We start from the raw sequence: 16,282 nt of genomic DNA on the forward strand, positions 1-16,282 counted from the left end.
TGTGTGTGTGTGTGTGTGTGTGGTACAGTGTGTGTGTGTGTGTGTATTGTGTGTGTGTGTGTAGTACAGTGTGTGTATTGTGTGTGTGTGTGTAGCAAAGAGTGTGTATTGTGTGTGTGTGTGTAGCACAGAGTGTGTATTGTGTGTGTGTGTAGTACAGTGTGTGTATTGTGTGTGTGTGTTGTGTGTGTGTGTGTATTGTGTGTGTGTGTGTGTGTGGTACAGTGTGTATTGTGTGTGTGTGTGTATAGTATAGTGTGTATTGTGTGTGTGTGTGTGTAGTATAGTGTGTGTATTGTGTGTGTGTGTAGTACAGTGTGTGTATTGTGTGAGTATGTGTAGTATAGTGTGTGTATTGTGTGTGTATTGTGTGTGTGTGTGTAGTACAGTGTGTGTATTGTGTGTGTGTGTAGTACAGTGTGTGTATTGTGTGTGTGTGTGTAGTACAGTGTGTGTATTGTGTGTGTGTGTGTAGCACAGAGTGTGTATTGTGTGTGTGACCTTGCAGCAGAGGTGGGGCTGGTACTGCAGCTGGACGGGGGTCAGAGGAGGCAGCAGCTCCTCTCTGCCAGCGGGGGGCGCTGCAGAGCTGGACAGCCCGTTGGAGGGCAGCAGGGGGGAGGAAGAGGGGGAGGAAGAGGGGCTGTGGTGGGAGAACTCGGACGGCAGCAGCAGCTCCACTGGACAGGAAGACACTTCCAAAATAAGAGCTCATAAACACTGTCCAGGCTTCAGATTCTTTACAGGTGAAATATTTAAACTCTAGAAGATTCTTCATGTGTACTACAGTCATTTTAGGAGTTTACCCAACGAAAAATACATAAAACAAAAGAAGTTGTTCCATAAAGTGCATCTGATGACGAAGCTGACCGTAACGCTCGAGGAAAGAGCTTCAGTATATTAAATAAACTTTGTCCAGAACACGTGAAGCTTATTTTCTGGCACAACTTCACGGTGACTTCCAAAGTCTGGAGAGTTCAAAACTCCTGCAACACTTGAAAAACTTCACTGTGAAAAACTCATAGACTCCACTATAAAGACTGAGAGGTCCTGTAGTTCTGACCTCTTTGAAATTTTACATTCACAAGTTTAAATTCTGATTTAAAGGATTTCAGAAATGTAAAGATGTTTGAACTCTTTAAGCCACACACTCTTGTTTCTTTTTCTTTTCAGAAGATATTAACCTTATTCTCCACTGTTCTTTTTAAACTTTCCTGCACGTTACTTTTTCCAGACTCCTCTGTAGATTTTTCAGACATCCGAGCACAAATATCTAGATGTTTATTATGATAATAAATGGTTTTAATCTCCCACACATGCATCTTACAACACTTGTTGTTGCTGTTCGGTCCAAACTCCTCCACAGAAAGTTGGACAGCAAACATCTCAAACAGGAAGTGAACTAACTGGTTCTACCTGCACTCATATTATTGCTCCTTTATAAATAATCCCTGCTTGTTGTTGGATCACACACACGTGAACATGCATTTAAGTTTAAAAGTAAAGTAGTGGTTTCAGTGTAAAGTCTGCGTTTACCTGAGCCGATGACCACCTGGACCACAGACGAGTCCGGCGTGGAGGCCGGAGGACAGCAGTCCAGAGACTCCAGCAGCTTGAAGGCCTGAACATATTCTGATCAACACACGGCAGGAAGACACCGTCATCACAACCTGAAGCTCACATCCTCTTCATTACCACCAAAGAAGAGATCGATCAAAAAGTGAAACCTTTATCGGTCGCTGCGTTCTTCTTCAGGACTCTCTTCAGGTAATCCAGATACGCGTATACTCCATTAAAAACCTGATCCACGTCTTCCCCGGCCCAGAAGGTTTTGGCCCGCTCTGAAAAACACACCAGGACAAACTCTCATCACTTTATAAATGTTAGAAATACAGAAGGCTTTCTACATCCAGACCACGAAAGACCTGGTCTACATTAACAACCAAGGCGTGCCAAACCTGGACTAGATCCACATGGGGACTCTGTTTCAAACCCGGTTTCTTCTTTATTCAACATGTGAACGCTGAAAAAGGATCAATCTCTGTGATTTTTCTCCATGCAGACCACATCATACGTAGTCTAGCTCCAAAACCACCATACGCATGTGTATCAGATCTGGACTGGATCCACATGGGGACTGTTTATAAGCCAGTTTCAGGTTTATTCTAATGAAATGCAGTCATGCTGCAGAATCAACGTGTCCAGCTTCTGATGAAACTACTGCTAACAAACAAACTGTGAGATTCAAACAAACACTTATGAGTCAATAACAATAAAAACATTTGTTCTCACCGACTTCTTGCGGATCTAAAGGATCCTCTTCCATCTCCAGTTAGCGTTAGCCTGCTAGCACCCAGCTAAGCTAGCTCGGCTGGCTAACAACAAAGAGGGGGAAGCTAACTACTAATCTAAACTTTCAGAGAGAGCTAAAGGCGGAGTGCTTCTACTTAAACACCAGCAGAGGAGTTAAGCTCCGCTAACGTGAGCTCCGTCTGAACTGAACAAAGTTCACGTTGTTGCTCATTCAGCTAACGAGCAGTAACCTCAGCTAGGTTAGCTTCCCGCGGAATGAACGATGCTAACAGCCGTTAACCGGCCGCGCCACATCACGACATCAGGGCCGTTCCCCAAAGACTTTCACCTTTCATTGTGCTTTTAACGTTTAAAGGTGACTAACAGCACAAACACGACCTCAAACCATTCATGTGCCGCTTCGCATTTTGTACTGATTTACATTGTACGTGAATATTGGCCCACAACAGCTGCCGTAGACCGTATATACGTAATATTTCCCCCTGAGTTTAGTCTTCCAGACAGTTTTCCGGGTTTTAAGCTGAATCTTCTCGTGTTTATTACAAGAAAACTTTACTTTACTTATTGTTGAACATAAACCGGCTTGTTTATAAAGCGTCACGTACATAATTGGCTTGCAGACCGCAGTCCGCCTGCCTTGGAGTCCAACCTCAGGGTTAAAAACATGATGAGCTTCGCTTTTTGAATTGACCCACATGCGCCACCGTACTACGCTACCGGTTACGAAGATAATAACAAACAAACGTGACACGTTTCACAACTCTGCTGTTATAAGTCAGTCACAACAAACATCACATGTTTATAAACCTCCGTCAGTCACAACAAACATCACATGTTTATAAACCTCCGTCAGTCCGGAAACGTGTCATGGAACATAAACCGGCTGTGACAGGAGCGGTGTTAGCATTAAGATGCTAACGTTAGCCACTTCCTGTGCGGTTTTGTAACAGCGTGAAAATGAACTTGTGTAACTTCAACTGAGCCGCTGCGGGTCGAGCTGCTCCGCGACAGGTGAGGACACACAAGAAAACCACGTTCTGCTGCTGCTTCTGGCTTTTTATCATAGTATAGCATGTAGACATTATACTCTCTTAAAATGAGCGTTACTGCTGAACCTTTGTTGCACCATCCTAGCTTTAATTATTTATTTATTTTTCTATATTTGTCTTGGTTATTGTTGAAACGCAGCCAAATGTTAAAAGGTATTATACTGAAATGTCTATTTGCTGACACATAAAATAACATTTCATTGATTTAAAAAAAAAAATATATAAATATTGTTATGATAATAAATCTTAATTTGTATTTAATAAAATTATATTATATTATATTATATTATTATGTGATTGATTCAGAAACAATTCTTCAGATCAAAAACAACAAAATAAAATGATAATAATTAATCATATTTGACAATAAAGAATCAAAACAAATAAGATAATATTTTGTACGTAAGTTTCAGTATCTGAACATTTCGCGTAACACAAAGAATTTTTTTATGTAAATTAGTTTCCACGAGCAGAGGAGAGTTTAAACCTTCCTCCTCAGGTGAGATGGCTCAGGTACGGCGTGCGGTCAGCGAGGCGCTGTGGGCGATGTGTGCGGCCGACTCCATGTCGATGCCGGTCCACTGGTACTACGACATCGACGACATCAAGAGGGACTTTGGGGGCTGGATATCTGGCTTCTGCTCGCCCAGAGACAGACACCCATCCAGCATCCTCAGCCTCTCCAACACCGGTAGGAGAACCTGGAGCTCTTTAAGCCTTACGGTCCTGGAAAGTTCTGGAAGACGACCACAGATTCAGCTGTTCGTATTATTGTAATTCATTATTCTTCCTGTTTGTTTGTTTGTTGCAGCCGGCAGCGGTCGGACCACCTGGTCGTCCGGCGCCAAGTGGCCTGACGTGGTCGGTAACGTGATCCTCCACAATAAACTGAACTTGTGGAAGTCCTCCAAAGGCTCAGTCCACTATCATCAAGGTACTGTGAAAAGGTTTTTAAGGTCTTCAGTAGTCTGTGTTTGTGTTCTGCAGGTCTTCAGTAGTCTGTGTTTGTGGTCTGCAGGTCTTCAGTAGTCTGTGTTTGTGGTCCTCAGGTCTTCAGTAGTCTGTGTTTGTGGTCCTCAGGTCTTCAGTAGTCTGTGTTTCTGGTCTGCAGGTCTTCAGTAGTCTGTGTTTGTGGTCCTCAGGTCTTCAGTAGTCTGTGTTTCTGGTCTGCAGGTCTTCAGTAGTCTGTGTTTCTGGTCTGCAGGTCTTCAGTAGTCTGTGTTTCTGGTCTGCAGGTCTTCAGGCCGGTGACAACACCCTGAACATCCTCTGTTCTCTCCGAGCGGCTCGCTCGCTCATCGCCGGACGTTTCAGCGACGTCTCTCAGCCGGACGCTCGAGCCGCTGTTCTGTCGGACTACGTCCACTTCCTGACCACACCCGGCTCTCACCACGATACCTACGCAGAGTCCTTCCACCGCTCGTTCTTCGCTGCCTGGCAGGACAGCAGACCCACCTCGCCCCGTCAGGTAAAATAAACGCACCCTGTGGAACGATCAGCTGTGTTCAGACTCTGTTTTTATTCGCTCTGGGTGTTTCAGGTTCTGACGTTTGCAGAAAATCGCTCCCGGCAGCTGTTGAGCTCCTCGTATGCCGACAGCCAGCTGGACGCCATCGGCTGCCTTCCTATGATCCTCCCCTTCATTCTGCTGTCCGCCTCAGCCAATGAGGAGCAAGCTGTGGGTGTCAAGCAGTTATCTAACCCGTACCTGAGTAAATGTAGTTCCTTGGATATCGGAGCGTCCTGTCTGACCTTTAACCTCCTCCGTCTTCAGGTGTCAGCAGCAGTAGAGTTTGTGAAGCTCACTCACCCCCATCCGAAGGTGCCCGAGTACGTATCCATCTACAGCCGGGCGCTGCACGCCGTGCTGGGCGGAGCCGGCGTCCGCCAGCAGGCCGAGCACGCTCTGAGGAGGCTGGACGCCTGGGACACCTGCCAGAGCTACAGCCGCAAGGCCGCCAGGTACGACTGTCTCCAACATGTGTCTGCAGGAGGAGGAAGAGGAGGAAGAGGAGGAAGAGGAGGAGGGTTTGACGTGTTTTCAGTAGGACCGCTGAGAAGTTTAAGTATCGAAACGAGAGGTTCAGGGTTCAGCTGACCTGCAGCTGTAGCTCCTCCACACTACGCACAGATGATATATGGAACAGGCAGTAAAACTAAATTATATTCATAAGGAAGATGAACAGTATCCTCACACAAACACACACAGAGAACATGTGCAGTATCTTGTAGTCTGCAAGTTGTTCTGCAAAAACGTAACCGTGTTAATGTCCATAGAAAGGCAAGTTGATTAGTTTCTCACATTTTAACAACAAGCACTTTACACAAAACATAAAAGCAACACAGGGAAATAAAGACATTTATTTAAAATTATTTTATTTAAAAAGAGGACAGTTAAAGTTACAGTGCAAGATATTAATCAAAAGTCCCAAATCTGATCTAATAAAAGGCAGCAGCGAAAAGTCTTCAGTCTAGATCTAAAAGGATCTGAGCGTTTCGTAAGACCTGCAGCCGACTGGGAGTTTGATCACAACACAAGTTGTAAAAATTATAATTTAATCAGCATTTGATTTTTCATAGTTACTTAATAATCAAACTAAATTTAAAGTTTTTAAACAAACTTGTAAAAATGAATCCGAACGCTGAGAAAACTCTTTTGTTCTGTAGTGACCGCTCTCTGCCTGCAGCGTAAATACAGGACCAGCCGTAACATCGTGAGTCACAGTGACACCTGTCAGTGGGATCTGTCAGGCAGCAGGGGAACATTGTGTGATATAGTTAGATGTTGAGTTCTGCCAGCGTTTGCTCGTCTCTCTCCCTCACCGCGCTGCCCCGCCCCTCTGCGTCTGCACGCAGCCGTCTAATCACAAACTCTCTAACAACATGGAGGCACAGTGCCGGTGATGTGCAGAGTTCTGCACCTCGCGGCTGCTAACGCTCATTTGTGCTAAGAGGTGGATGCAAATCTGAGCAGGAAGCCTTCATCAGCTGTTCTGCTGAATTATGCATCCACCTCTTAAAGGGCCTTTTCAGACACTTTGCTCTGCACACTGGTCATAAAATAAATACTTCGAATCGCGGGAGGAAAAGACAAGTTCAGTTTTTTGTCGGCGCCTTTATACAACGTAGCCTCCTACTGATGGAGAAAGAGACCAGGCCTCCTCGCGCTGTTCAGAAATGAAACTGTCTTTGTGTTGTAGGTTTCCGGCGTCCTCTGAGGAGCGTCTGAAGGTCCATCAGGGCGCCGTGAACTACCTCGGTCTGGCCTGCTACACCAAAGGTTCAAGTCCATTCTGGCAGCACACGATCGCTACAGGCAGAGGCGTGTTAGAAAAGTAACTGTGAGCCGTGTTTGTTGTTGAACCCGCAGGAGCTCTGTCCAGCCTGTTTTATCTGGCTCACGAGTTTCACGACGACCCCAGAGGAGGAATCCTGGCGAACACCAACTGTGGAGGTAATTTACTGGATGTCAAAAGGCAACAAAAGGGACACTCGGTCTGAACATCGGGTTCGGTTGAACATGCGTTTGTTAATATTTGTGTTCCAGGTGAGAACTGTAACCGCGGGGCGGCGCTGGGAGCCCTGCTGGGGGCGGGGGGGTCGTACGGCGGAGACGTCATCCCGCAGGAGTGGAAGGACGCACTGAGGAACGCCCAGGAGTTCATCCCCGACATCCTGAAGGAGATGCAGTGAGAGCAGCGTCGCCCCCTGGAGGAGCGGAGGGGAACTGCAGCCTGTTCACAAACGCAACAATGAGAACGTACAGCTTTTATTCCAGTGCCTTTATTATTTAATGATGAAAATCTATTTTTATTTACTTTCACTGTGCTTTAATGATCTTTTGTTGTGTGATTTGAACTGTTCACATTATGGAATAATTACAAAGGGCTTCAGGTGAGATAAAAACTGACCAACACTGAGAAACCTATTTATCCTTTTCCTGTTGTCTTATTTTCATTTTAAGGACTTTAATTAACAAATACAACATGTCTGCTTTTTGCTCATAAAAAATAAAATCATCATTTGAATGTTTTGATCCTTTGTTGAGTGTTTTTGCTCTCAATACTAAATTTACATGATTAAGCCCATTTGAATGCTGCTAATTATGTTTTTTTTAAGTCGCTAAAAAGGTTTCCAAGCATTTGTAAGATTTAGGGATTAGGCTAAGACCTGCTGAATCTCCATCAATACTTCTATTTGACCTTTACCAGCGTCACTCACATTTAACTGACGCTTTTATCCAAAGCGACTTACAATTGCTAGACACGTCAGAGGTCGCACGCCTCTGGACACACAATGGTGGATGGATCACAGTGGGGGATTGAACCCGGGTCTCTCACACCAAAGTGATCTTAAGTCATCTTATCCATTGTGCCATCGCCACCCCACATGAAACAGGTTATGAAAATAAAGGTTGTTATTAGCAGTTCACCATAGAAGCTAATGTTTCTAAAGTAATCTGAATCTATAAAATAACTGTTGGATGTGTATAATCTGTATAATGTGTTTGAATCATTACATTAAACTTTACCATCTCTTTTCTTTGCAGTTTGGCAAATCAAAACGACAACTTTCTCTTGTGTCGTATCAGGGTTTCCATAAAGATATAAAGATTTAAATCGATGCAAACGACTAATTATACTAGTTCTACCAATTTACCACATTTGAATTCACATGTTGTGCGGAGGGTGTTAACGTTCTTCATTTAACTCAGAGATCCTTCTCAGAGTCAGTCAGATCTGAACACACAGACATGAAACACATGTTGGATCAGTGTGATTTACTCTTCCTGAGAAACCATCACCTCCGATATCCATCCAGAATAAATGTCTGTAAATCCACTAAGAAATCACAAGAAGAATACGCTGCAGAACCTGAGAACCTTCGTGTTTTTAAGGATTCTCCAGTATCAAAGTCATCCAGTGATAGTGTCGGTATCTATTGGTGCTAATTTGATCATGATGGCTTTAATTGGTTCTGTTGTCATACTGGTTCTCAATTAGTGTGTTGGCATGTTTCCATCAGTCAGATTAGCAACAACACAAACCCTCAGCTGATTAAATGCAGTATTATTAACTTAAATATATAATTAACTTAAAATACAAGGACGTCAGACTGTACGGGATTTTCTCTACCGGAGGAGCGGCCAGTTAACGGACACACAGGAGGTCATTGTGGCTGCAACTATTGCTGTGGTGGGAGCAGAAAATGACCCGCATACGAGCTTCAGACGGGATTTAAATCACTGACCAGCGCAGGTGATGTTAAAATCCCTTCAGACGAGAGGGCGCTGCTTTCAGAAAGTCAGACCCCTCTAATCTTTGCAAAAACAATCAATGGTTGAAGTTTAAAGTTTTGGGGGGAGAAACAGTTGTGTTGCTCAATCCTGATTGGTGCATGGAGGTAGTCCGCCCACTTCAAACCCTGAGCTCAGAGAAAAAACTGAAATCCAGAAATCTCTCAGCTGAAATAACCAAAGCTGCTGAGTGTTTAAAAGCAGAAGAAGAACCTGATCCAGGTCTTTAAGGACTGGAGTCAGCCTGCGCAGTATTTGTACCACGTGTGAGAGAGAGAGAGAGAGGGGTTTCTGTGTTTTCAGTGTTTCTGACCTTTGATCAGAACAAACATGGCGTCCGTCAGCAGAGAAAAGAAGCTGCTCTTCTTCCTACGACTCCTCATCGCTTCCATCCCAGCATGCACTGGGCTTCCTGGAGGTCAGTCCTCGGTTTCTTCTCCTACGTAAGCTCTTCTTCTTCTTCTGCTTCCATCTTTGAAAAGGACACGTGTTCGTTTGTGTCCACTGTGAAGTTCAGTGAGCAGCTCTGCGATCCGCTTCTAACCCGATGACGCTGATGCTAACGTTAGCGTGTTTGTGTTTCTTTTACAAAAGAAAGGACAAAAAAACTATTTTCATTATGGATTAATCTTTTCGATTAATCATTTTGTCTATAAAAGTTCAGAAAAACAGTTTAAAATATGCATCATAATATATATCTTATATATATATCTTATAGCGCAAAGTGACATCATTAAATGTCTTGTTTTGCCCGACCGACAGTCAAAAGCCCCAAAATATTACATTTACTGCAATGTGAGACCAAGAAAAGCAACAAATTCTCACCTTTGAGAACCTGGAACGATCAAATATTTCACCTTTCTGCTTGAGAATAACTTAAACATTTATCAACTATCAAAGTAAGTGCTGATAACATTTCTTTTTCTCAGTTGTAATGTCTTCATCGAGCTCATGTTTGTTCTTGTTCTGTATTTTCGTGTGAAGGAGAAGTGTTCCTGGGCAGACCTGAGGCCAGCGTCTTCCTCCGCCGCAGTCGTCGCGCAAACTTCCTGTTCGAGGAGCTGAAGAGAGGCGATGTGGAGCGCGAGTGTGTGGAGGAGAAATGCTCCTACGAGGAGGCGAAGGAGATCTTCACCCTGCCACAGCAGCTGGTCAGTCCAGACTCCCCCCGTCCATCCTCACGTGGTCGTCAGTGTCTTCGTCATTAACGTGTCTTGTCACTCTCTCTCTGTCTTCAGGAAGTCTTCTGGCGGCTGTACACAGGTACTTCAGAGTCAAGCTGCCCTTTAGGGTTTCTAATATTCATCTGAATTTGGAAATAAAAGAATCTCCTTAAAGACCGAGACAGATTCTGCTGTACTCCAGTCTCTGTTAAAATACTGTAATACTCTATCTGCATCCTGTGCGCAGCGCCGAATCACTGCCTGTCGTTTCCCTGTAAGAACGGAGCGACCTGTACTCGCCGGATCGACACCTACACCTGCAAATGTCCTCCTGGTTTCCACGGACACAACTGTGACAAAGGTAAACATTTCTGCGAGCGTTGGTGATCGTTGCTGTTGCAGAAGTTTCTGTCGTGACGAACAAAGTTGTGGTTTTCGTCTCCCGACTCCACGCAGCACGTTCCACCTCCGGCGGCTGTCGCTACAGAAACGGAGGATGCGAACATTTCTGCAGAGAGGTTCCAGATCGATCTCACATCTGTTTCTGCGCTCCGGGCTACAGTCTGGACCGGGACAACATCACCTGCCAGCCCCAAGGTCAGAGCTCCTTTACAGGACGACGAGTTGCACAGAATAAACACAAAGGGCATCTGAGAGTGTCTCTCCATTTTTACTGTTTAGATCTTTTAACAGGAAGAAGTTTTCAGGGTGTTAGCAAACCCTAGAATATACAAACCAACCAACCCCTCGCAACCACCAATTACAGTCCCAGCTCCTACCCGTAATCAGTGTTGGGCAGTAACGCCTCACTCAGGAACTACAGTAAATATTAGTAGCTAGTAGTGTAAGGGATTACTATTTCTAAAACTATTATAATATTACAGTTACTAATCAAAGTAGCTCTGCGTTACTAGAAGGCACCATCCGACAGTTCAAGTCAGCTGTTAGCCAAAAAGCTACAGGAAGAATGGAGAACAAAGGAGACGGGCGTTCTTTCCACAGCTGTCACCATTATTGTGTCACAGTCTAAGATGTCGTCTGCTGTAAACTTTGTGCGACCAGCGAACAGCATCTAAAGTACTGAAGCATCTGCTGAAGCAGCTCAGCAACGTGACATCTGGAGAGAGTAGCGTTAAAAAAAACGTTTGATGTAACTTTGAATACTGCTCTGATAAATGTGCAGGAAACATTAGTTAAAAGTTGGGAGGTACTGTTTTTTTTTCTTGTTAAATAGCCTTTACAGCGTGATCTGGTTTGAGTGGCTGCACGTAACGATTAACGTAACTAGTTACTTTGAATAACCAGTAATAACTAAAGTAATATTAATTTATAATGGAGTCATAAGTAAAAAGTAACTTATTACAATTCCTGAGTAACTTGTCCAACACTGCCCATAAATACACCATCAACTACAATGACTACCACTTTTTAACAACCTTCTGATCCAAAAACAAAACATAATTTTCTCCGCCAACAACCTTAGAAACCACCTAGCTACCACTTTAAAAACTCCAGCAGGCACTGAAGACTGAGAAACCAGCTTAGAAACCAGCTGGGAACATGTCAGTATCTACGTAGGTACGCGTTAGCTACCCCTCTGAATGTAAAGTGGCAGCAAGCCAACTTCAAATGTGTTCAGAAACGTTCTGGTACATTTGGGCTTTTGTGTGCATTTCAGTGTATCTGCTCATCCCAAACTTGTTTTCTTGTCTCTCTGGTCCAGATCGTGTGGCCTGTGGAAGACCTCTGATCCACTTTGCCCCGAGGGTTATTAACGGGCAGATCTGCCCTAAAGGACACTGTCCATGGCAGGCGAGTTTTTGGACAAATTTAAGGAGAGCAGTCGTTTCCTATAAAGTTAATATATACATAGAATAAAGTATTAAATATTACACCTGATTTCCGACACACTAATATCAGGTCAGTTCTCCTAAATGATAAAATAATCAACGTGTCCTCACTCCTTCGTGATGTCCATTCTCTCTAATCATCAGCATCCTCTAAATACGACACTCCTGTGCAGATTATTGACGCTTGTAACTGAGAATGATTTGATGACGGTCACACTGCCTCTCTGCTCAGGCTCTGCTGACTGAGAACGGAGATTACACCTGCGGAGCGATCGTCCTGTCAGATCGGTGGATTTTAACTGCAGCTCACTGCGTTTATAGAAAAACTGCTGCAAGCTTTAAAGTCACTGTGGGTAAGTTTTCCTCCTAACCCCTCTAATCCTTTTATATACACTTCACATACTGTGTATTTCTGCATTTAAAGGTTCAGTGTGTGAGATTTAGTGGCATCTAGTGGCGAGGGTTGTGAATTGCAACCATCTGTCCAGTCTCCCACTGCCCCCTACGCTTTCAGAGAGCGCAGGACAGCTACGGTGGCTGACACAGCACAAAAGGTGTCTCTTCTGAGACAGCAGAGAGTGGCCAGTCAGGAAATGAGGTTCCTTTAGGTATATTTATTAAGAAATTATATTTACTTAATTATTCAGTAAAACCATGTGTGATTGTGACAGACAACATGAAAAATGTAAGACAAGAGTGTGAAACACTGTCACTGTTTCTTCACCACAGTCCTTTATAAACCACACATTAAATAAAGTTTATACAAACATTGACAAGGGAAACACGTTCGTTCTCTCTGTGATTATGGACCCTCGCCAAAACTGCCCGCCAGCAATAACATCTTGCCCGCTGCCAGATTATGGTGCTTTGATAGCAGCAAAAAATATAAATAAATAAATGCTTTGATAGCAGTGCTGAAATAGATCTCAGTCACGACAGCAACAGTTCCTCTTTAGTGGTTTTGACTACAAAATAAAAGTGCGAGAAGCTTGTTTACTGTAATGCTTCAACTGGAGTTGAACTGAGCTTTTACTTTGAAAAATTCTGAACGATATTAAAAGAGTCTATAGCTGCTTGACACACTTCTGAAAGAGCCGTCAAAGAACATGATTCCCCTGAATGTCCTCTGCCTGGAAACACTGGGGAAATGAAAAAGCGTCAGTGGGTTGATGGATGAGGATCAAACACCGAAACAAAAACAGTGCACCACATGCCGTGATCTCAGAAACACTCGCTGCAGAATTCATTTGTTGCAGAGGGAAAACAAAAAAGTCCCGTGGTTCGTTCAAACCCACAGACTGAGCTAACCGAACACCATAATAAAGACCTCAAATATTACGGCTAATGTTCTCATCCACCATCTAATGGTTGAAAATATATTTGCAGACCCCTGCAGTATATTATTACTTCTTCTTCCTCTAACGTACGTATTCAACATAGTGATGAGTGTCCGCACTGCCTGAATTCTAAGAAGAACTTCGTGACGAAACGCGCCCTGTAGCGTTGTTTGTCCATTTTCAGCTACTGTAGAAACATGACGATGCAATGTGGCGATGTCCTTGGAAGGGAGTGCCCGCGTTATGGAGATATAAATGTCTCATTCTAAGGTAATAAAAACATAATGGTTTATTATGTAAGGTTTTCACACACCACTGAAAACATAGTTTTGGATCTTATATTGCAGTTCTGTCGACAGATCCTCAGAAATATTACACACTGGACATTTAAGATTATTTACTGTATTTCTATTGTGGGTTCCAAACGTTCCACTTCTATCTGTTTTTACAGAACGCACCACAACTTAACGCTTAAACAGGAGGTTAAAGCAGATTAAAATATCACTTGCTACATGTTTATGCTTGTTGAATATGGGAGGCTGCAGTGAGAATATAAATTACACCAAAATGTTTAAAAAGTACAAAAGAACCAGTAATGTTGGAGCTTATCGATGCTACTGTAATAATTTAGATCAAGTGGTTTGCAAGAGACAAATAGAGGCAGCGGAGGATCGAGAGGTCGATTAGCGCGAAGCAGAGCAGCCAAATAACGTAGTGCAGCGGCATCAGAGCTCGGGGCAGCACGACTTCTTCATCCTCTCATAAACTACAAATGTGGAAGAAATGCGTTTCAGAGGGATACTAAACATTGAACATGGCAGGAAAGTAGTGAGTAGTTAGAAAAAGTCTAAAGCTAGGCGTATAGCCATTAATATGAATCACAATGCTAACTCTACATTGTTAGCTAATTGCGGTCAACTTCACTAAATCTGTGTGTGAAATTGGTGAATGCGTTCCTCAGTTTTCGAGTAATAAATGTTTTTAATGTGGTGTTGGAGAGTTAGACGTATTATCTTTTTTGTCCATTTGCTTTGCCGCTGAAGATGATGACAAGATACAGATTGTCATTCATTTGAATTTCATTTAAAGGCAATAAAAACTAATTAGAAGGAACAACATTTGTCTGAGTTGAAATTAAATGTTATTATTTTTTATTCTGTTATTGATTTGAAATAAAATATAAACCTGCTGTCCCTGTTAAGGAGAACATGACCGAAACAACGATGAGAAGACCGAGCAGGAGCGGCAGGTGGTCAAAGTGATTATCCACACGGGCTACAACAAGTCCAGCTCCGACAGCGACCTGGCCATGCTCAAGCTTGGCCGCCCAGTGAAACTGGGACAGTACGTGGTTCCCATTTGCCTTCCCGCCATGAATAGCTCCTTCATCCGAACACTGTCGAACATCCGTTACTCCACCGTGTCCGGTTGGGGCCGCCTGTCGCAGTTCGGTCCCCCCTCTCAATTCCTCCAGAAGTTGATGCTGCCGAGGGTCCCTCTGCAGGAGTGCCGCCTCCACACCCAGCTCAACATCACCAGGAACATGATCTGCGCCGGGCTGAAGACCGGCGGCCGGGACGCCTGCGAAGGCGACAGCGGCGGCCCTCTGGTAACCCGCTACAAGAAAACCTGGTTCCTGACGGGCGTGGTGAGCTGGGGAAAGGGCTGCGCCAATAAAAACCTGTACGGCGTGTACACCAAAGTCAGCAACTATCTGGGCTGGATCAGGGATAACATGTCCACTGTCTGAAACAGGTTCAGGTCAGCACTGGGATATGATGGTTCTACACCAAAACGGTCTGAACTAGATAATGTGATAAAGTTATATATAAGTATATTGTAGAGCACAACGCAGTGTTAGAAACATTACGGTGTCGTCTTTATAGAGTTGTGAAGTGGGAGTAGCTACTGTGAAACCCGTGTGAAGTTCACCGTATCCAGGAGACTCCTGTTGAGTAACAGTGAGCATAACATTTAAAGTAACATCTGAGAGTACAGAACGGAGAACGCTTCCTGATCCAGCAGCTCCTCCCACTTTGCTGCTCTATAGTCGATGTTTAGCAATTTGCCAATTTTGAAGAGTTTTGAATTCATCATCAAACAATCCATAAATAAAGCAACACGTTCTCACTCCTGACTCGGCACATATTGACGCTTGGTCAAGGCCCTTTGACGCTTTTTAACGCCCTGGGCAGCCTTTTAGCGCCATTTTTATATGTTTAAGGCTCCGTGATAAAGTTGGCAACAATTAGCAACAACAAATATGCAGACTCCTGGTTCAAAGTCGGGGTTCTGGCCCTCCATCCACCCCAACCACCTACTATCTCAGTCTGTTTTGTTAAATATCATATACCTGCCTTTACCGTCAGAAACTGACGCTACAGGGCTTCCCCCACTGCGTTAGAAACTGACACCGATGGTTCTCGACCATAGACTGTATAAAAGAAATGGACGTAGTTACAGTGACGTCATCCATTGGTTTGTGGACTGACTCGAGTTTGGCCGATAGGGCGCCACCATGTTGAGTTTTTGTAACTAACTAAGCAGCACCAGACGCGACCATATTTCGACGAGACGGTGGAGCTAACGCCACAATGCCACTATGAAACACTATGAAACACTATCACTGTTTGGCAATATTTCTAAACCTGTTCATGATCACAAATTACACAAATGTTGGTGATTTTGTTTGTCGCCAGACTCATATTCAAGTTAAAATTGTCCTTTTTTTTTACCCTAATTATTCTTGTAAAACATAAAAAAAATAAAGAGAAATTAAGTCAAAGTGACGTCTGATACTGTGTTCATGTTAGTTGGTTTCTTTTTTGTTTTATTTTAACCTGACCATCATTTTAATTCCACACAGATGTTGATTAAGTTAGAAATATGTTGAATAAACAGATGTTGTTGCTCTACAGTTCATCGTGTGAGGTTTGTAAACACTGTGTCTTGTCGATATGGTACTATAAAACAGTGGTTCTTAACCTGGGGGTCGGGACCCCCCTGGGGGTCGCAACCTGGTCCCATGGGGGCCGCGAGAATGCTACTGTAGACACAAAAATATTTTTAAAAATAACTAGATGGACTATGGTGGTGAAGGGAATCACTTTTGCTGTTGGTAATTCCAACCGCTATAAAACGCCAAAGAAGAATAAGAATTTTGAAAAAGGCAATGTTAAGCTAGCTGGCTAATGTTGACCCCATTAAGTGAGTAGGATGGGTGTGTGTGTGTGTGTGTGTGTGTGTGGTGTTGGGAGGGAGGGGCACGCGTCGG

The 16,282-nt window shown here is 43.7% G+C and overlaps 3 protein-coding genes across 5 annotated transcripts in view; 2 read left to right on the plus strand and 1 right to left on the minus strand.

Moving 5' to 3' along the window:
- LOC123970989 (histone-lysine N-methyltransferase SETDB2-like) overlaps positions 1-2,926 on the minus strand; it is a 5,049-nt gene extending 2,123 nt beyond the window's left edge. Inside the window, exons 1-4 of the mRNA XM_046049462.1 lie at positions 2,293-2,926; positions 1,728-1,841; positions 1,537-1,632; positions 507-680 (exon numbers count right to left, since the gene is read on the minus strand). Coding sequence (XP_045905418.1) covers positions 507-680; positions 1,537-1,632; positions 1,728-1,841; positions 2,293-2,326 — 418 coding nt within the window. The 5' untranslated portion in view covers positions 2,327-2,926. The remainder of the gene's footprint in view (positions 1-506; positions 681-1,536; positions 1,633-1,727; positions 1,842-2,292) is intronic.
- Positions 2,812-7,398, plus strand: LOC123971866. 3 transcript variants are annotated; one of them, XM_046050908.1, is made up of 9 exons: positions 2,812-3,324; positions 3,862-4,053; positions 4,174-4,296; positions 4,598-4,830; positions 4,903-5,040; positions 5,137-5,324; positions 6,563-6,642; positions 6,733-6,816; positions 6,910-7,398. In XM_046050908.1, exons 2-9 carry the CDS (start codon positions 3,867-3,869, stop codon positions 7,053-7,055), a joined length of 1,179 nt encoding a protein of 392 aa, XP_045906864.1. In that variant the 5' UTR covers positions 2,812-3,324; positions 3,862-3,866; the 3' UTR covers positions 7,056-7,398. The 3 variants fall into 3 exon arrangements, with proteins under 3 accessions (XP_045906864.1, XP_045906858.1, XP_045906850.1); XM_046050902.1 differs by having other exon boundaries at positions 2,815-3,324; positions 3,823-4,053; XM_046050894.1 differs by lacking the exon at positions 2,812-3,324 and adding an exon at positions 3,491-3,515 and having other exon boundaries at positions 3,823-4,053.
- A 1,536-nt stretch (positions 7,399-8,934) lies between these two features.
- Positions 8,935-15,768, plus strand: f7l (coagulation factor VII, like). The gene is made up of 8 exons (XM_046051046.1): positions 8,935-9,076; positions 9,643-9,809; positions 9,897-9,921; positions 10,069-10,182; positions 10,278-10,418; positions 11,545-11,633; positions 11,904-12,024; positions 14,211-15,768. The coding sequence occupies exons 1-8, from the start codon at positions 8,989-8,991 to the stop codon at positions 14,756-14,758; spliced, it is 1,293 nt and encodes a 430-aa protein (XP_045907002.1). The 5' UTR covers positions 8,935-8,988; the 3' UTR covers positions 14,759-15,768.
- Positions 15,769-16,282: the final 514 nt, after the last annotated feature.

Source organism: Micropterus dolomieu, linkage group LG01 (genome assembly GCF_021292245.1).
Source record: "Micropterus dolomieu isolate WLL.071019.BEF.003 ecotype Adirondacks linkage group LG01, ASM2129224v1, whole genome shotgun sequence".
NCBI lineage: Eukaryota > Metazoa > Chordata > Actinopteri > Centrarchiformes > Centrarchidae > Micropterus > Micropterus dolomieu.